Genomic DNA, 20653 nt, shown 5'->3' with positions numbered 1-20653 from the left:
CAGAGCAAGAAAGCGTTGTAGCACGTCAGTGATAAATCCTTAATAAACTTCGAGCAATGATAACTTAAGCGAAAAGGGGGATCATTCTCAAAAATAACATTCTACATTCATGCAAACACCATTCACACATGTCTAGTTAGGAGAATTTGATTCATGCCATCCTAATCATTAGGCATAATTAGGTTCATTATACAGGTCATATTTCCCAAAGAGCAGATCAGTGAAGATAACAGGTCCTGTCTTCCTATATTGGTAGGAAGTGGATCAAAGATGCAGATCTTGTCTTCCCATATTAGTGGTAGAGTAGATTGAAGAAAGCAGATCTTGTCTTCATTTATTGGCGTGAAGTAGATCGAAGATAGCAGGTCCTGTCTTCCTATATTGGTAGGAAGTGGATCGAAGATGCAGATCTTGTCTTCGTGTATTGGCGTGAAGTAGATCGAAGATAGCAGATCCTGTCTTCCTATATTGGTAGCGAAGTGGATCGAAGATGCAGATCTTGTCTTCCCATACTGGTGGCAAAGTAGATCGAAGAAAGCAGATCTTAACTTCATGTATTGGCGTGAAGTAGATCAAAGATAGCAGGTCTTGTCTTCCAATATTGGTAGGAAGTGGATCGAAGATGCAGATCTTATCTTCCCATACTGGTGGTGAAGTAGATCGAAGAAAGCAGATCTTGTCTTCATGTATTGGCATGAGGTAGATCGAAAATAGCAGGTCCTGTCTTCCTATATTGGTAGGAAGTGGATCGAAGATGCAGATCTTGTCTTCCCATACTGGTGGCGAAGTAGATCGAAGAAAGCAGATCTTGTCTTCATTTATTGGCATGAAGTAGATCGAAAATAGCAGGTCTTGCCTTCGTGCACCGACAGTGAAGCAGATCGAAGACGTCAGTCCTATCACCTTGATGTTGCAATGGAAAAGATTGAAGCCATGATGGCGAATCTTATCTCCCTGGCGTTAAGGCTTAGATTAGCTGAAGTGGAACGGATTGAAGCTGTGGGCAGCGAATCTTATCTCTTTGGCATTACAGTGGAGCAGATTGAAGCCGCAACAGCGAATCTTACTTCCCTGGCGGTGTAATGGAACAGATTGAAACTATGACGGCGAATCTTGTTTCCCTAACATTGAAGATGGCAAATTTTATCTCCCTGAAGTTGCAGTGGAGCAGATTAAAGCCGATAATCCTATCTCCCTGAAGTTGCAGTGAAGCGGATTAAAATCTTGGATCTTATCTCTCTGAAGTTGCATTGAGCAGAACGCATCTAGTCTTATCTCTCTGAAGTTGTAGTGAAGCAGACTAAATAAACAAATCCTATCTCCCTAAAGTTGTAGCGGAGTGGATTAGAATGATGGATCTTATCTCTCTGAAATTACAGTAGAGCAGATCGCATCAAATTCATCTTTAAGTTGCAGCAGACCACGTCGAAGCTACCAATCCTATCTCTCCAATGTTGCGGTGGAGTAGATCGAGACACCAATTCCTATACCTCTGAAGATGCAGTAGGATGGATGTGGCTGCTTGAAGAAGAAGAGCACTAAGATCCAGCGTGACCGAGCAAAAATTGGCCATTTTTAAAGTTTTTGCTCCGTTCCTGTTATACGACAACGAGCAAAGAGGGGCAGCTGTAATACTCAATTTTAGCCCGGACTCACATATGGAAACATAATCTTCGAGGATATGCAATCTTAGATATGATATGCAATCTTAGATATGATATATACAATCTTAGATATGATATGTAATCTTAGAAGATGTGATTTTGTAATCTTAGAGATTTAATTTGTAGATACCCTTTAATCTTCACCGTTGATGTAATTGATCTGTACCGTTAGATTTGGGGAAGCTCAGCTATAAATAGAGGCCTCTCCCTTCATTGTAAAAGAAAAAGAAAAAGGAGGAATAAAAAAAGAGAACGATTGGCAGTTTTTTAAATGTGGCTTACTATTTTTTTCTCTCGATTATTTTTTTACTTATTTACGATTTTAAAAAAGGGAGAAGGTGATACCACTGCGAATTTTATTTATTTATTTTATTTAGCCCCTCTGCCTTTTAATATCTTTAAAATTAAGTTTTTTTTTATATTTGAATTTACCCTTTTATTCATTTTAAAATTCAATTCGATCCTGATTGGACGACGCCGTTTAGGGAAATAGGGAAAATCTCCCTTCCGGTCCCTCCATGTAATATACGCGTTCAATTTGGTCCTTCAGTCTCCATTTATTTACAGATTTGCCTCAGAATTTTTATTTACAGTTCAAATTAGCTTTTTTTATTTTCTTTATTTTTAATTAATTAGTTTTTTTTATTTTTTATTATTTCTTTTCATATTTAATTATTATTTTTTAAAATATATATGTATATATTTTTACATACGCAGGTTTATTTTGTAGTATAATATAATTATTTTTATTTTATTTTTATTTATATGTAATTATTTTTATAATCTATATGTATATATTATTTTAGTATATATATGTATGTATACATATTAATATTTTAACCAATTTTATTTATTTATATATATATGAATATATATTTTAAAAATGCAAATATATGTTTTTTTAATATACTTTATAGTTTATATTTTTTTCCTTTATTTTCATAAATGGATCATGTATGTATAAGTTTCATAGCCCAATATTCCATATGTAAATTATGTGTATGACTTTTAATTTCAATGTATATATTATGTGCCTTTTATTCTTTATGTTTTGTTTATTTTCTTCACTCGATTATTAATTCATGTTTTCGTTTATATGTTTAAAAGATTTTTTTTATTTTGATCATTTATTTGATATTTTGTATGTGATTATTTTTATTATGTATATTGATTTTATTTATTCATTTATTTATATTATTTCTATGCCACTGTGATATTTACTATTGCATTATTTAATATAGCATCACATCATTTTTTTTACTCGATTTCAAACTTTTCAAAATTGAGATAATGCTCGTATTTAGGATTTTCAAGGAAATTGAGCCCTAACGTATTGGGTTCCGATTTTCTTCGTTAAATCTAACAATCGAGCATTTCTCTTTAATAAAAAAAATAAAGAACTCGTTATTGGGAATTCAACACGTTGTGTCCTAACGTATTGGATGTGACGCATTGATTTCTCGAAATGAATATTTTAAAAAATAATAAAGAAAATATTCCGAGTTTGGGATTCTAAAGGAATTGTGCCCTAACGTATTGGGCCACGATTTCTTAAATCTTGAATAAATAGATATTCTTTTAAATTTTTATTGCACTAGTATTTTGGCCTAATTCATTTTTGGGGAAAATTAGAATGTCGTGCCCTAACGTACTGGGTGTGGCATTTTCTTTCTCTGAAATGATAAAGGTTTTAATACGTAACGTTTTTAAGTTTTTTCTAAGGATTATATTTCTTCAAATTTTCGACATTAAGACATTAATTAATTAACTAGGTACCAATTTTGGGCGTACAAGGGTGCTAATCCTTCCTCGTACGTAACTGACTCCCGGATCCGTTTTTCTAAAACTCGTAGACCAAAGCTGTTTTTTTAGGTGATCCAATCACACCTCAATAAAAGATTGGTGGCGACTCCCAATTTTAATTTTTTTTAAAAAGTCGACAACCTAAAATTTTTGTTTTTTTTTCAAAAAAATGGTTTCGACAATAGGTATATCTTTTTTTTGTTGCTTGGTTGAAAAAGGTTCTTGGTGGTGCATTAACCTATGAAGGAGGAGCACGTCAAGCCATTCAAAATGAGGTAGAGTAACTATAAAAAGAAAAAGGTAAGAACTTTATAGTTATAGAATAAACAAAGAAAATGTTGAAGAAGAAAGAAATTGATAGTAACTATGAAAGAAGATGAATCGATTAAGGTAAAAGAAAGAGAAAAATCAAGCCATGACCTGGGTGATAAGAAGGCTAAAATTATGGCCTGACACAGTAAAATAAAGTTTAGGTGGGATGATAAAAAATTTATTGGGGGTAAATAAAGTAAAAGCTGGCAAGTATTTCTAATGGGGTAACTACTAATCTACCAAGCCCAATCCTTAGTATACCTGTAAAGGAAAAAAAATATAAAATTAATTATCTCAATCAAATAAAGAAAAAGAAATAAATAAAAAATGAATAAAGCAAAGAAACTAATGTAGAGGTGGGAACATATGCATTTCGAAGAGCAATGGAATGCTTATCCCGAGTTATAGGGGTACCCAAATAATGCTTCAACCATTGTCCATTGACTTTGAATGTAAGTATGGTCTTCTTATCTTTGACTTCCACAGCTCCATGAGGGTAGACATGATATATTTCAAAGGGTCCTAACCAGCGAGACTCCAATTTGCCAGGAAACAATTTTAGCCTGGAATTGAACAACAACACCTGTTGTCCAGGTTCAAATTGCCATGGAAAAATCTTCTTATCATGCCATCGCTTTGTCCTTCCGTTGTATAGTTTGGCATTCTCATTACTTGCACTCTAAATTCCTCCATCTCATTTAGCTCCAGTAGTCGATTATTGCCAGCATTAATTCAATCTATGTTCAATTTCTTAATTGCCCAAAATGTCTTATGTTCAAGTTCAACAAGCAAATGACAAGGTTTTCCATATACAAGCTCGAAAGGTGACATTTCCAATGGTGTCTTTAAGGTAGTACGATATGCCCATAAAGCTTTATCCAATCTAAATGACCAATCTTTGCGGGTGGGATTGACTACTTTCTCTAAAATTTGCTTAATTTCTCTACTAGAGACTTCAGCTTGTCCATTTGTTTAAGGGTCATATGTTGTGGAAATTTTATGTTAACCCCATATCTATTCAAGGCAATAGCAACTAATTTGCATTCAAAATGAGAACCTTCATCACTAATCAAATTACGAGGAGTACCAAACCTGGTGAAAATATTCTTATGCAGGAATTTTAGTACCGATTTGGCATCATTCGTAGGGAGAGTGACAGCTTCAACCCACTTGGAGATGTAATCTACAGCTACAAGGATGTATATATTACCCTAATATGGTAGAAATGGACTCATAAAGTCGATTCCCCACACATCAAAGAATTCAACTTCTAGAATATTTTGCAATGGCATTTCATGCCTCTTTGATAAGTTCCCAGTTCGTCGACAACGATCGCAAGCTTGACAAAATTCATGTGCATCTTTAAACATGCTTGGCCAATAAAAGCCAGATTGGAGAACTTTTTTTTCAGTTCGAACTCCCCCAAAGTGTCCTCCATACTATGCTGAATGACAGTAGTGTAAAATACTCTAAATCTCGTCATCCATAACACACCTCCAAATTATTTGATCTGCACAATGTTTGAATAAAAATGACTCATCCCAATAATATTTCTTTGTATCATGGAGAAATTTCCTTCATCTTTGATTGTTAAGCTTAGGTGGCAGCAATCTACATACTAAGAAATTGACCATATTGACATACCAAGGTAATGTCGTGGCAACCAGTAGTTGCTCACCTGGAAAATTCTCATTTATTCCCATATTCATTTTTTGCTTCAAGTCTCGACAAGTGATCAGCCACTTGATTCTCAGTTCCCTTCCTATCTAGAATTTTAAGATCAAATTAATGCAGTAGTAAGATCCACCAAATTAACCTTGGCTTGGCATCTTTCTTGGTCACCAAATATTTAATCGCAAAATGGTTCGTATAAACTGTAACTTTGGTACAACCTAAATAATGTATAAATTTGTCAAATGTAAATACTAAAACCAATAGCTCATTTTCAGTAGTCGTGTAATTTAGCTGCACATCTGTTATGGTTCTACTTGCATAGTAAATGGCATGAAACACTTTATCCTTCCTTTGCACATGCATTGCTCCTACAATAAAATCACTGGCATCGCACATAAGTTCAAAAGGTAGTGTCTAGTTCGGTGCTATGACAATCGATGCTGTCACCAATTACTTTTTTAATTCTTCAAATGCTTTCAGGCAAAGTTCATCAAAATTGAAGGTTCTATTGTGTTCTAGCAAAGCACATAGGGGTTGTATATCTTCGAAAAATCCTTAATAAATCTTCGATAAAATCCTACATGGCTAAAAAAACTTCAAATACCTTTAACCGTAGTAGCTGGTGGCAATTTCTCAGTAACCTCAATCTTTGCTTTGTCTACGACAATCTCTTGCTGTAAAATTTTGTGACCTAGAACAATGCCTTCACAAACAATGAAATGAAATTTCTACCAACTTAGAACAAGGTTAGTTTCTTCACAGTGACAAAGAACTAGCTCCAAATTCTCCAAACATCTCTCAAAAGTATCACCAAACACAAAAAAAGTTGTCCATGAAAACTTCTAAGAATTTCTCCACCATATCTAAAAATATTGCCATCATGCAGTGCTGAAATGTTATTGGGGCATTGCACAACCCAAATGGCATTCGTCTGAAAGTAAAAGTTCCATACGAACATGTGAAAGTGGTCTTTTCTTGATTAATGGGGGTTATAGAAATCTCGTTATACCCCGAATAACCATCCAAGAAACAATAGAAGGCTTTCTCTGCTAATCTATCTAACATTTGATCGATAAATGGAAAAGTAAAATGGTCTTTCCTAGTTGCTTTTCTAAGCTTATGATAGTCTATACATACTCTTCATCTCGTGATAGTACGAGTTGGGATGAGTTTATTGTTGTCATTGTTAACTACTGTGACACGTCCTTTCTCTGGTACAAACTGAACAAGGCTCACCCACGAACTATCGGAAATACGTTATATTATTCCAACATCAAGCCAATTAATAATATCCTTCTTAACAAATTCCTTCATAATGGGGTTCAACCTTTTCTACTACTTAATAGAATTGCCATGACAATCTTCTAATAAAATCTTATACATATAGATAGTAGGTTTGATTCCCTTGATATCAGCAATTGTCCACCCCAGTGCTTTCTTAGATTTCTTCAAAACTTCTAATAACTTCTTCTCCTAATCAGGTGTCAATTTTGCATATATAAATATTGGCAAAGTGTTGTTATCTTCAAGTAGGCATACTTTAAGTGTAATGGCAAAGGCTTCAAATCCAAAGTATGAGGGTCCTCTATGAAAGGTCTAGGAGACTTAAAGGAACGATTTGACAAATCTAAAGATTTGAAACTCCTCCTTGTTGATTCTCAAATTGCTCGGTCTTCATAAGTTCACCAGTGATTTCTGCTTCAGTCCGCTCAAATGGATCTCCATCATCATCAGAATTACTACGACAAAAATTTTCACACTCTCTCTATACTGTTGATTTGAGAAATCCAATGGCGTGACATTCTTCATTTTCATATGCACACTTTATGGTATCAAAAACATTAAAAGTTATTTGTTAGTCATTGACCCTCATTGCCAACTCACCTTTCTGCACATCAATTAGCGTTCTACCTGTTGCTAGAAAAGGTCTCTCAAGAATAATCGGTACTTCTTTATCAGCTTCACATTCTAGAATAATAAAATCAATTGGAAAAATAAATTTATCAACTCTTACCAACACATCTTCAATCTTCTTTCCGGATGTGCATAGAAGTGATTTGGTAGCTGGAGTGTGACTGTGGTGGGTCTTGCCTTCCCAATTCCTAGCTTCCTGAAAACAAACATGGGCATTAAATTTATACTTGTTCCGAAATCACATAATGCCTTGCCAACATAATGATTTCCAATTGAAAAATGGATAGTAAAACTCCCTAGGTCCTTCAACTTTAGAGGCAATTTGTTCATCAACATTGCTTTGCACCCTTCAGTGAGAGCAATAGTTTGAAATTCCCCTAATCCCCACTTCTTTGATAACATATCCTTCATGAACTTAATGTAATTTGGCATTTTCTCTAATGCTTCCACCAATGGTATGCTGATATGAAGTTGCTTCAGGACATCCAAGAATTTTTTGAATTGAAAATCTTGCTTAGATTTCTGGAATCGCTGTGGAAAAGGTGGCGATGGCCCTCCTTCAGACTGGTGATATTGTTGTGCCGTGGCATTTTTATTGGCGCCACGAGCTGACTCTGCTTCAATATTTTTTTGTTCTTTTTAGTTGTAGACTACTCCACGAATGGTTCTAAATTCATTCCATGTGCAAATTTTAAGTTGTCCTATTCAATAGTAGTATCATTAACAAATCCAGGTAATTGAGTACAACTTCTGAGCGTAATGGCCTTGCAGTGCTCTTTCATTGAGATATTCAATTTTCATTGTCACTTGGCAATGCTCCTTCGGGTCTCGAATTTAATGCATTAGTAATCTGCCCTATTTGATTTTCCAAGCTCTTAGGGATGCAACTTGACTCTATATCACAACATCATTTTTTTCCATTTATTCCTTCAACGGAGCTTCCATCAATAAAGAAGATGATGTTGAACTTTGTTGAACATTTTTTCGTGGCATGGGTTGATTATATATCCAGGTGGTGCACTTGTGACATTCTGTCGAGCAACATTACTGGAACTTGATTACTTCAGCTGAAGTTAGGATGTTGTTTCCACCCTGGATTATATGTATTGGAATATGAATTATTGTTCCAATTGAAAATTTCCATGTAATATACTGAGGCTGGGTTCGATGGGCATTCATCAAAAACATGATCTTGCCCACAGTAAACACATTTTAGCTCGGTTGCTTTCATTTCCTGCACTATAGTTGGTCTCTTCAATGTTTTAATCATATTAGCTAGGGATTATATTTGAGCTGTTAATAAGGTGATTGCATCAATCTCTATTGCTCTAGCAGCTCTTCTACCTGTCCCTACTCTTGTAGTCAGATATTGATAATTATTGTTGGCTATCCTTTCTAGAATCTCATATGCCTCATTATATGATTTATCTAGCAACGTGTCATTGGTAGATGCATCAACTACCATCCTTGTATGTGCATTTAATCCATTGTAAAAAAATTTCATCTGTGTCCAATGTTGGAAACCATGCATCGGGCATTTTCTTAGTAATTCTTTGAGCCTCTCCCAAGCTTCATACAACGTCTCATCCTCGAATTACGAAAAGATGTAATGTCATTTCTTAACTTAGCATTCATATTAGGAGGATTGTATTGTAGCAAAAATCTTTGACAAATATCATTCCAAGATGCCACTGTTCTTGATGAAAAAGCATTTAACCATGCTCTGGCACGATCTTACAATGAATAAGGAAATAACTTGAGTCTCACTGCATCTTTAGGAACACCTTGTTGCCTGGATAAATCATAGATCTCCAAAAAGAGTCTTAGATGTAGCTGTGGATCTTCAGTAGGTAATCCACTAAACTGTCCTACTATTTATAGCATTTGAAACATCACTAGTTTTAACCCCAAATGCTGAGCTTAAATTTGTGGCCTGATAACCCCTAGATTCAAATCATCCAAGATAGACGCTACATGTTCTCTAATGGGTCTATCTTTATCATCTATCTCACCAGGAATATTAGTGTCCCTACCATTTAAACGTAAATGATCTTCTCTGTTTGGATCATTTCCAATCCTTGCCGTCTCTCGCAATTCCTTTCTCCTTCTCCTCAAGGTTCTCTCAATTTCAGGATCAAAATAATACTCTTCATTTTCAGGAATACCTCTACTCATAAACTAGCAATAGACCTGAAAATGAATAAAAAAACTAAGTTAAAACTAAAAAAATTAAATCGATAATAACAAACCAAAATTCACCAATTTACCGATCCCTGGCAACGGTGCCAAAAACTTGACGCGTATGAAATGATATGCGAATGTGCAAGTGTACACATCGAATCAAGCAATAAAATAGTAAGTAAGATCATCTCCACAAGGATCAGTTAGGATTAATTTGGTTAAGTTATCACTATGAACTGTATGAATCATGCTATGGCAAAAATAGAATAACAAATTTGTAAAGGATAATCACGTATCCAATATTAAAATCAGATAACTAAATTAACATGATGTGGCAATTTAACAAGACAAAGTTGAGAGAAACTAAGTTGTTGAATGGGAAGGTTGGAATTACTTAGATTACATCCTTATAACACAATAATGCCATGGCAAAGTTTTAACCAATCTACTGTTCATATTCTAGCTACAGTTGTCTACTTCTTTCGAGAGTCAGACTTTAAGCTACCATACCTAAGGATTTGTATGTCTATAAGCTTCAAGGATAATACCCAATATTTTTTTCCTTACTCTGTACAGAGTGAAGCTCTATGTTTAGAGTGATAAGAATATTCTTTTGAGTGCTTACTTGTATCATTCGATCACAATCCAACTTATCTAACATTTTCAGAATTAAATCAAGTTTGTGAACATACCATACATCCATCTATGTCTAGAGATTGCATGCATGCATTCAAAATAATACAAAACGAAAGAAACAGTAAATCTAATCAAGATAATGCCAAGTCATTAATGGAAATAAAGATTCATCAAGTCATTCCAACCCGATAAGATTGGCTCATGGGTTGGAAATTAACATCCAAAATAAAGGTATAATTTAATAACATCATTTAACAGTTAAAATTCTAATTGATCAAGATAATGAAGGAAGAACTTCAAAAAACTTTTGCCAAATTAGCTCCCAACTCCAGTGCTGCAATATTGTGCAAGACCTAGGGTTGAATGCTTCGTCCCCTTCTTTACGTCTCTACTCTGTGCTTTAGCTGCTATTCTCTTTTCTTTTTTCTAGATTTTTCACGAGAGTTTGTTGGAGAAGAAAAATCGCTCTTAAATCCTCACGTAAAAACTCCGTGTGTAGAATTCTCCTTTCTTTCCTCTTTTATAGGGTAGGTCCCCTCTTTTAGCACACACATTTCTCCCTCTTTTTTAGATAGATTTATCTGGTACACTTCCAACTAGCTGAGAGTGACGAGGACTAAGTGTTGTGTCAGCATCTTCCTGGAATTTCCATGACATTTTTGCTGCCAATTTGTCCAACCTTTTGCCATGATAATACTTCACTCTTTCATTTCTCTTCTGCCTTCCTACACCTGTTAGAAACACAAACAATTTCTTTCCTTCCAGCAACAAAAGTAACATATAGTAATATTGAAAGCACAGTCCAAGCTTCATGATGCAATGTTATAAAAATATATTAAACATGAAAATGTATCCACTTAAGTACAATTAATTAATCAAGTTTAGAGGCCTGTAATATAACTCTTTTCAAGAGTTATCAAACACATAAGTGTTCCCCTATAAGGCTAGATTTTTAGTAATCACGATTTGTATCAAAGTGTTATATCGGAGGTAAAACAATTTATCCCGTGTCTTCTTTCCCATTATACATAACATCCCTCCATTACTTCCTAACCCTAATCTAGATAGAGAGCTTGTGCACTAAGAAAGAGTACTCATACCAGGTTTTTTGGGTTTGTTTAACTGTATATAACCATACATGCACCGACTCTTTGAATATGTTTCCTTAGACTTGAACACCAGAGAAAAATGACAGAACCACTTACCTAGTTGTACAATGTTTAGGAGTAAACGAATTAATACAGGTACTAGACACAAGGTACAGAGGAACTTACCAGAATATTTTACTTAGAGCTTTTTCTACTCCACTGGTTCCTACCTTTTAATATTAGGACCTTCTCATGTTTCTTTAGCTAAAATAATAAAAAAAACTTCTTTAAACATAAAAAATGGCCAAAACTTTACGATATAACAAGAATCTATAGATATGCAAACAGTTTCTAAGTAGAAGTTTCCTTCATACTCAGTATTCAAAGAAATCTTCCCAAACCTTTCTTACGTTGGCTTTTATCTATCTGGTAATGCTTAAAGGAAGATTTAAGAATTTACTAGTGGACAACCAGCGCAAAAGCTCTCCTAATCTTTAACAGTCAACACATTTATTAGCAAAGAAGAACTCTCCTGGTTTCTTCGATGATAACGAAGTCTAGTAGAGAAGATGAATTAGAAATATTCTCTCGCCTATCATGCTATCTTATTTGTATATAACTTACATCCAAATGCCAATCAGGATTATCTCTAATCATTACTTGCTCTCGTACGCTTCCGTTAATTAATCACATCCTATAAGACTCTCCAAGTGTCCTAATTACTGACACGTTGCCTCCATTAGGATGTTAGGAGACTTAAACATATCCCATAAGCACTACACCAAAACAGGCTTTTAGCGGCGCTTTTTTAGGCCTTTAGTGGCGCTTTTTAGCACCGCTAAAAGTATTTGTGGCGCTTTGACAAGCGCCGTAAAAAACGCCGCTAAAGCGGCATTTTTCTCTAAAAACACCGCTAAAGACCAAGACCTTTAACGGCGCTTTTCCCACAAACGTTGCTATAAACCATGACCTTTAAAGGCGCTTTTCCCAGAAACGCCGCTATAGACCGCGACCTTTAGCGGCGTTTTTGCGAGAAACGCCGCTAAAGATCACGACCTTTAACGGCGCTTCTCGCAAAAACGCTGCTAAAAACATAACCTTTAAAAAAAATATTTTAATCAAATACTATCTTTAGCGGCGCTTTTCCTACAAACGCCGCTAAAGAACAAACCTTTAGCGACGCTTCTCGCAAAAACGCCACTAAGAACATAACCTTTAAAAAAAATTATTTTAATCAAATAATATTTATTTTTATGATAAATATTATATTATATTTTATTTTTTAAATTTGAACTTTAAATATATTTTTTTAAGGATAAATAAATAAATATTATTTAAATTAAATTTTCTATCAAAATTTTAACTTTAAAACTAAATATAAAAATTAATGAATTTAGTTTTAAATTTTAAAATAATAAATTAATAACATAATTAAAATCCAAAAGTTAGAACTCAAGTTGTCGTAAATATTAAAGTAAAAATAAAAATTTAAAATCAAAACTAAAATAAATAATACATATGAAAAACAGACTGATTAGTTGAACCTACCTATGACTATACACATTGCAAGGTAATAAAAAATACAATGCATTAAATTGTTGAACCTGCCCAGGTACTATCTAACAGCAGAATAACACATTAAATTGTTGGATTAAACATGTAGATTACATACTAATGTAGATCAAAATATTTTCCTTTTCCTTTTACCCTTAAATCTAGAGATAGCAAAAACCAGGGACCTAACACCAGCAAGTTCAAATATATCGCTAAAAGAAACACAGCTTTAGCTCCATCCAAATGTACTTTCAATTCTCATTTCAAATTCTGCTTCAATATATTGGATGAATTTCCCCACTGCATGATGTTAGGCCATCAAACAGAGTACTTTAAAACTGCAAAAGTAAGAAGCAAGCATCCTCACTTGATAATCTGAAGGGTTGTCTTCCTCACCACTTGGTCCTCTAAAAGGAAGCAGTTGAGCTTTAGGTTTCTCTAAAGAGAAAACAACACGAATTCCACCCTCAATCTCATAATCTTTCCTTAAACGGTGTCTCACCTAGAAGCAAAAATTTGAGAAAGAGTAAAGTGAATGATAGCAGGAAATAAACCCCTAAACAATGTCTTCTTAATGCAATAGATAAACAAGAGTAAAATTGGATATCCAAAATAACAAATACAAGCATAAGATATTAAAGTTTTTCCAAACCAAATAAAATCTAATTGGACAAGGCCCCAAAGTAAACACCAATCATAAGATCAGCAACCACCAGAAAACTGCAGTAGCAAGTGTAGATTCAAAAGCCACAGGCGCAAAGAGCCCCCATTTTAGAATGATTGACAACTCCAAAACAACTTCACCGTATTTAGAATCAATAATATAAAATGCCAGAAGCTCAAATCACAATAAATAATAAAAATACAAAAACATAAATATGGCATAACCTAAAGCTACTGATACTAAAATAAAATACGTATCTAGAAGCAAAACCTAACCTTCGTACATACTAAGTAGCAAAGCAGATCTTAATCCTCTATTACTGAATAAAGTAACCAATCTTAAATATATATAAAAAGTATTGCCAAACCCCTAAAATATTGGAAAGAAGCAAAAACTGTAGATAATTAAATTCCTTGAGCAATTTTCTTACACCCTACATAAAACACAATGCTGGACTCAACAATAAGCACCAAATCTTCCTAGTATTTTCCATCATTCTGCCATTAAAAAAAATCCTATTATTAACCCCTCAATTTTCTTTCCATATAGCTTTGCAACCTATGTCCTATCAATATGCAGTAACCCTCTCCATCCACCCTATACTACATTGTATTTTTTAACTTATTATTGCCTATCCAAAAGCATCAATTCCAGAAACAGTGTTTTATGCTGACAGATTATTAGCAATCAGCTGAATAACTTATATTGCTTGCTTACTCGTGATTTAGATGGGTGCAATATCAAACAAGCAAATAGAAGGATTAGCCATGCACTATCATAATAATGAAAAATAAAACATAAATTAGAGCATAACATGAACCACATAAAGAAATTAGGAGTTCTATATATGGTGAAAAGCCAATATTTGACTGCAACGTTATATAAAATTCTTATAGCCAATAGGTAAAACTGAAAGTTCATAAGTCATGATGATACCTTTGTGTCAATGTTATCGATGCAGTCCAAAACAAAATCAGGGTTTATCTATTTGATTAAAAAAATAAAAAATTATTTTATAAATTATTTTTTTAATCAGGGTTTAAATTGGACAAATTTAAAGACTAAATGTTATTTTATCTATAGATGAATTGAAATGCCAACTAAGCTTCTTATATAGCGGCTCTGTCAAGGTTCTGAACTCCAGTAGAATCAATCAAACATAATCATTGACAATATATATAATTTTATATATAAAACCTTGTTTGCTCTAAAGAAATTTGGATGGAAAAGGGTTAATTTCATATTCTTTAAATTATTTAAAATAAATGCCTGCATGGATGGAGTCAAGTACCTTCTGGGAGTTCAGGCTGTTCGAATGGGGTACAAAGAGACTTAGCTGCTCCCATCTCACCCCTTGTTCGAGCTTTCACATCTTTCTCCACCTCCTATATATACAAAACATAAAACATCATTTAAGAAAAATGAGCTACATATGCCTCGAGAGATTAGAATATGATCCAGCTCATGTTGTTGCCTAACAAAATACTTGAGATTAATGATGATTAATGATGCAATTCTGAGAAAAAAGGGTAACAAATAAGCATTAAAACAATACCAATTAAATGCTAAATTGTCATGATCCCTATAAATAATAAGGATTCTACAAATTAAAGTCATACCTCCTCATCACACCAAGGAGCTAAGATCAGTTTCTTTTGCCCAAGAGCTTTTACAAACTCATCCCACGTTTTTACAACTTCAATGCAGGCATCTCTTTTTTGTTTTGCCACATCGAATAAGTTCTGTTGAATCTTATCCAACATTCCTTTTACTTGTTCAACCTAAAAGACTCTAGAGATATCAGTCTTTTCTCCATTGTCACGGCAAACTGCACGCACCTGTCCAATAAAACACATTCTGGTTTCAATAATAAGAAAATAATACATAAAAGAATAGAAGGAAAGCAGAAATAAGAAAAAAAAGGGTTAATTGCATGAACTTAAAGAGCTAAGAAAATACGTAATTTTGTTTTGGACTTAAAGAGCATAATTTTGAGTACTATTAGAAGTTATGAATTCCGAGGACATGTAAGAGAAGTGCACAAGGCTACTAATAGGAAAATGGACAGCAAATAACCATCTTTTACGTAATAATTAAACAAATAAGCTATCCGGTTTTTCTTTTGGTTTGAGTTGGTAAAACGTTAGGCATGTTCGTATTCAAAATAAGTTTTTTGACCTTTAAATTTTTCATTATTGTTGCAAATAGAAGCACCGTCACTAAAATGAGAATCTCGACATGCTCATTGTCTTTCTAGTTGCAGGCTTCTGTTAGCAGTATTGCTATCAAAATTTGCAATTGCATTTGAAGAACCTGCAAGAATCAAAAAATTTAAAGTACATATGCATCATAAATTTAATTAAACCGTTGACAAGGGAAGGCGGAAAATAAAAATTAAAAAAAAAAGAAAACTTCCAAAAGTTCTATAAAAGTAAAACATGTATAGGTTCCCCAAGTCATACAAAAGAATTAAAAAGCTGAAGGTGCATATAACAACAATTTTATGATCAAATTCTTATCAGCACATTCTAGAGTGAAAAATCAATGAAAGAGCACTGACGTTATAAAATCAAAACCATTACTTTCTAGGTGCATCAAAAGCCCACACTATTTGCCTAAAAGATAAAATCAAAATAGTTTGATTTTTGTGTTCACCATTTTAACAAAAGCTTGGTTTTTCAAGCTCAACTGAAAACATAGGTTAACTAAGCTTAAAAATTTGTTCCTCAAAAACTTTCCAAAATAACCATATGCTGAAGACAAAGATTGCATTGACATTTAGCATTTCAAAGAAACCAGCATCTAATAGCAAAATATAAACTAGCCACACATTGAAGAATTGATACAAAGATAAAACTGGCATCTTGTAAAGAACACCATGTCAAGCTTCACAAATTATTTTGGCATTTCCTCTGATTGGGGGAGGATGCTGAATGGGTATGTGCTAGCATCCAAAAAACATATCAGTCACTAGAGTCTTCATAATCTAATTCCATAAACTTATCAAAGGAACAGTCATCTCCAGTCCTATGTACAAGTTGATCACATAACCTTGGAATTGAATCATGAATGTATGCATTACATGCATGCATAGGAGTGAAAACAGAGATAAGGTAGAACTTACAAACGAACTTGAGGGCATTGGGTTGAACAAAGACCAATGGATTACTCTCGTCAACAGTCATGACTGGGTCCACCACCAACACCTGGATGATCTTCACTCTCTTACAAAAATGAAAACAAAGAAGAAAAATAAACAATCAAAACCACCCACAACAATCTTTCAAAACCAAAAAGGAAAAGATAAACCAACCCTAAAAACTTTGAAAACCCAATGATCCAAAAAAAAGTGTTTCTACTTTTGTTTTATTTTGTTAGGAGCTTTGGTGCCACCCTGAGAATGCCAAACTGCGGTTTCCACGAGATGGATAGAAAAAAACAAGGAAAGAAGAAGAGATGGTGACAGGTGTTAACATAAACACTGGTATGAACAGTCGTTAACAGAAACTGAAGAAAATGAAACATGGGTTTTGTTTATTCTTAAATTAAAAGATGGTACCAGGATCAGGAAGAGGGGGCGCAGTGAAATGGAGCTGTACATTTGAAAAGTTCTTCGGATCTGTGATGGAATCACATAGAGCAGCTAAAGCTTGTGGATTAAGAAAAGTTCTGCAGAGAAAAATCTAGGGTTCCAAATTTGGGCGTTTAAGAATTGAGGTTGAGGAAGAAAAAATAGCAATGGGTATGGCGTTAAAAGTTTTAAAGGACGGTGTGTTTGTAAAGTTGGGGGTTTCAATGGGGGAAATTAGGGAGGGATTTCAGGGGGGAAAATTTATAAAATGGCGCTTTTTTTTAAGTAAAATTAATTTTTTGTGGCGTTTTTATAAAGGTTAAAATTTTTTAATTTAAACATCTAATTTGGCGGTTAAAATTTTGAGATATTAAATTTTTTATTTTTTAATTTAAACATCTAATTTTGTGGTTAAAATCATCAATGTAGTAATTAAAAAATGATAAAATAATTTTGTATTCTTTAATGTTTGTAATTTTTATTAATTTGGTTTTTCTTTAAAAGTATATAAATATTATAAAAATAAAAGTTTAAAATCTTTTTAAAATTTTTAAAAAAATTTAAAATCTTTTAAAATTCATTTTAAAATTTTAAATCACGAAAAATATTAAACCTTTCAAAATTTAGAAAAATATATGTTATTTACTTTTAAATGATAATTAGAAATGTTCACTACCCATACAACACACCTAGTCCAAAATATGATTAGGCTTAGATTTATATTTTTTTATTGTTTTTAAACAATGAAATGGGTGATTCGGGTAAAACAAGCTTGAAGTTGAAAAATTTTTTAAAATTGGACATTGGTAACACCTAATCCATAAACCTTAAAATGGTAACACCTAAACCTTAAACTCTAAACCATGCATTGTAACAGTCAAATCATTAACGCTAAACCGTAAACCATAAACATCAAGCCCTAAAACAGTAAATTTGATCATTATCTTATAAGCCGTAAACACTAACCTCATATTAACACTAAAATGTAAACTCTAAACCTTAAACCCCAATCCCTAAGCCCTAAACCTAAACCCTGAACTCAAAACTGTAATCCTAAAATAATAAACATTATGATGATATTTATTCATCATTATCCACTAACCCGACCCAAATCCAAATGCAAACCCTGCTCTGCTCTACTCATTTTGTTTTCCCAACCCTGGACCTCAGCACTCGCCACTCACCCACCCTAACGAAGTACCCAAATTAATTCGATTAATGATTGCAAATATAAGATATTTGCTTTCTTTTGCCATTGGGCTATTCAGATAAATTAGACCTACTTGTCCATTACTACCACTATACCGCCTGAAGCAGCATTCTACTCTAGACTCGAGACTCAGCTAACAAATTTTTGTTATCAAGAAAAAACAAACAGCTTTTTCTTTTCGAGAGCAAATCGTCCAACTAGCCCCACTGACTTTACTAGCTAAATTGAATCCCAACTTCACTTAATTATTTTCTAAAATTAAATATTTAATAAATTTTATTCGAATTTCAATATTTATAATATTTTCCTATAACCATTTCTCAGCCTAAAAAACCTAGTATTAATTTCTTGTGGGTATTAGACCAAGTAACAACCTCATTTGTCCCTTTTCATTCATTTTCAGTTCTTACTCTTGAGTAGGTACTATATATTAGGTCATTGTTGTGTTCATGTATTACCTTACTCTTTCATTAATTCATTATTTATCACGATATTTGGTGTTTTATATTACTTTCTTTGATTTATATAGTCGAACTATCAAAATTTATTATTCTTATAAAAAATTATTCTATTTTTTATTCTTTACAACACAACAATTTAAGTTTTATGATATTTTGTTTTACTCATAATTTAATATATTTTTCTAGTAAAGTAGTTTAAATAAACTGTGATTGAAAAATAATAATAAATAGTTAGGAGTTAGGACTTCTCTTTAACAAAAAACATTCTGGATTAAACAATATTATTTGTTATCGTTTTAATGTAAATTTGACCAATATATAATAAATACAACGAAATATTAATTTTTTTCAACTTATAATAAAAAATATATAATTGAAACATTACTTGAGAATATATTAAAGAATGAGATAATTGAAATGGTTTTAGATTTTATTATTAGCGGCGTTTTTGATAAAGCGCCGCTAAAGGCCAACATTAGCGGCGCTTTATCCGAAACGCTGCTAAAGGCACGAGCATTAGCGGCGCTTCTTCAAAAACACCGCTAAAGCTCGAGCATTAGCGGCGCTTTATCAAAAGCGCCGCTAAATGCCTCAAAACTTTGAAAACGGCGTCGTTCGGCTTTCTTTTTTGCGGCGCTTCTTGGTAAACTCCGCTAATACTTATTTTTAGCGGTGTTTTTTAAAATGCACCGTTAATGCTCGATCTTTAGCGGCATTTTACGTAAAACGCCGCTAATGCTCGATTTCTAGTGGCGTTTTTTGTCCAAACGCTGCTAAAAACGCCGCTAAAACCCTGTTTTGGTGTAGTGAAGCTATCATACTTACTTTAGTAGAAACACTAAAAATACAAGTAGCGAAAAAGTTCGTCTAATAAGGTCCTCTCTCTAACTATAATCTCGCCATCACTCAAAATGGTACTCCACAGTATTGGCAAAGTTCTACAAAGTTCTCCACTATGAAGTTACCAACCTTATACGGTCTAAGCTCGTAACTTAGGCGGTCTTTACCGATGCAATCTCCTGAACTGATCTGGCTCGCTAAACCAATGTGTGTAACGGTGGCAGTCATTGGAACATTTGCTTTCTAGAATAGTGTCGTCACAAGGTGCGGGAAGAATATCTTGGCCTTCGGGCCATTAATGCACTTTACCATAGACTGGTGAATCCATGTCCCTATTCAAACCTATTTCCTCTGCAAAATAACATACAACAAAGTAGCTCAAAAGAATTAACATTAGACATGTTAAGGCCAGGTGAAATTTGAGTACACAAAAATTGTATCCAAATTTTAGTGATTGGGAACATAATCACTTGATTAAATGAGAATGGGTTATTAGTGTGGGGGTGACGTTCCCACTGAACCCTCCCTTCTTTTAGATAATTTATTACATTATCCATATCAATATTTCTATAAAATTCAAATTAACACTTTTAATAAAATCATCCATATGATATGGAGCATTGTAATATTTACATATTTCTTTAGGAATGACAAGGACTTGTATACCCCTAATAATTCAATGTGTATAGATGTCATTTCGTAGTCTCGTGTTTTTCCAATATTTCAGTGAAGCATAAATTTCTTGGATTATGGGGATGAAATTCGATTCTTTTAGGGTTAAACAAAAATCAGCCCATTCGTGATAATTAGCTAAGTCCCAAATCTCATTGCATAGAGTCAACAATGACTCAAAAACCCTTTCCTGGATGAATGTTTTTCCTTAAATTTTTGGAAAACAATGTTCAACATCCTGGTGTTAAAAACGATTGGTGTCAAAATCCATTGTCAGCTATGTGTGTTTATATAACACCTGAGTATCTTTATTGACCCAAAATCTAAGGAAAGTTGGGATTACATTGAAAGGAGTAGTGAATGTCGGGCTCCACAGGAAATTCAGAATTTTTAGTGGCTAAATTGCTAT

The 20653-nt window shown here is 33.5% G+C and overlaps 1 protein-coding gene across 8 annotated transcripts; it reads right to left on the bottom strand.

Annotated features, from left to right (window-relative positions):
• Positions 1 to 12759: 12759 nt before the first annotated feature.
• LOC107910645 (proline--tRNA ligase, cytoplasmic) lies at positions 12760 to 17300 on the bottom strand. Of its 8 annotated transcripts, XR_005910137.1 has the most exons (8): positions 17050 to 17299; positions 16804 to 16898; positions 16615 to 16714; positions 15669 to 15803; positions 15110 to 15328; positions 14782 to 14875; positions 13194 to 13328; positions 12760 to 13126 (listed from the first exon to the last, which is right to left on the bottom strand). XR_005910137.1 is itself a non-coding variant. In XM_041088254.1 (5 exons), exons 3-5 carry the CDS (start codon positions 15251 to 15253, stop codon positions 13300 to 13302), a joined length of 267 nt encoding a protein of 88 aa, XP_040944188.1. In that variant the 5' UTR covers positions 15254 to 15328; positions 16615 to 16714; positions 16850 to 17295; the 3' UTR covers positions 12760 to 13299. The 8 variants fall into 8 exon arrangements, 2 of the variants coding, with proteins under 2 accessions (XP_040944188.1, XP_016694067.1); XR_001687706.2 differs by having other exon boundaries at positions 12760 to 13328; XR_005910140.1 differs by lacking the exon at positions 15669 to 15803 and having other exon boundaries at positions 12760 to 13328; positions 17050 to 17300.
• Positions 17301 to 20653: the final 3353 nt, after the last annotated feature.

Source organism: Gossypium hirsutum, chromosome D02, assembly GCF_007990345.1.
Source record: "Gossypium hirsutum isolate 1008001.06 chromosome D02, Gossypium_hirsutum_v2.1, whole genome shotgun sequence".
NCBI lineage: Eukaryota > Viridiplantae > Streptophyta > Magnoliopsida > Malvales > Malvaceae > Gossypium > Gossypium hirsutum.
Note: the sequence above shows the minus strand (reverse complement) of the source record. Positions and strands in the feature narration are given on the sequence as shown.

What these genes read in the sequence shown, in the direction of transcription:
- LOC107910645 (XM_041088254.1), bottom strand. Translation starts at nt 15,253, where the DNA reads ATGTTGGATAAGATTCAACAGAACTTATTCGATGTGGCAAAACAAAAA. An exon ending in CTCCTTGGTGTGATGAGGAG is followed by an intron (nt 14,876 to 15,109) that starts GTATGACTTTAA and finishes TTGTATATATAG; the next exon opens with GAGGTGGAGAAAGATGTGAA. An exon ending in ACAGCCTGAACTCCCAGAAG is followed by an intron (nt 13,329 to 14,781) that starts GTACTTGACTCC and finishes TTTTGCTTCTAG; the next exon opens with GTGAGACACCGTTTAAGGAA.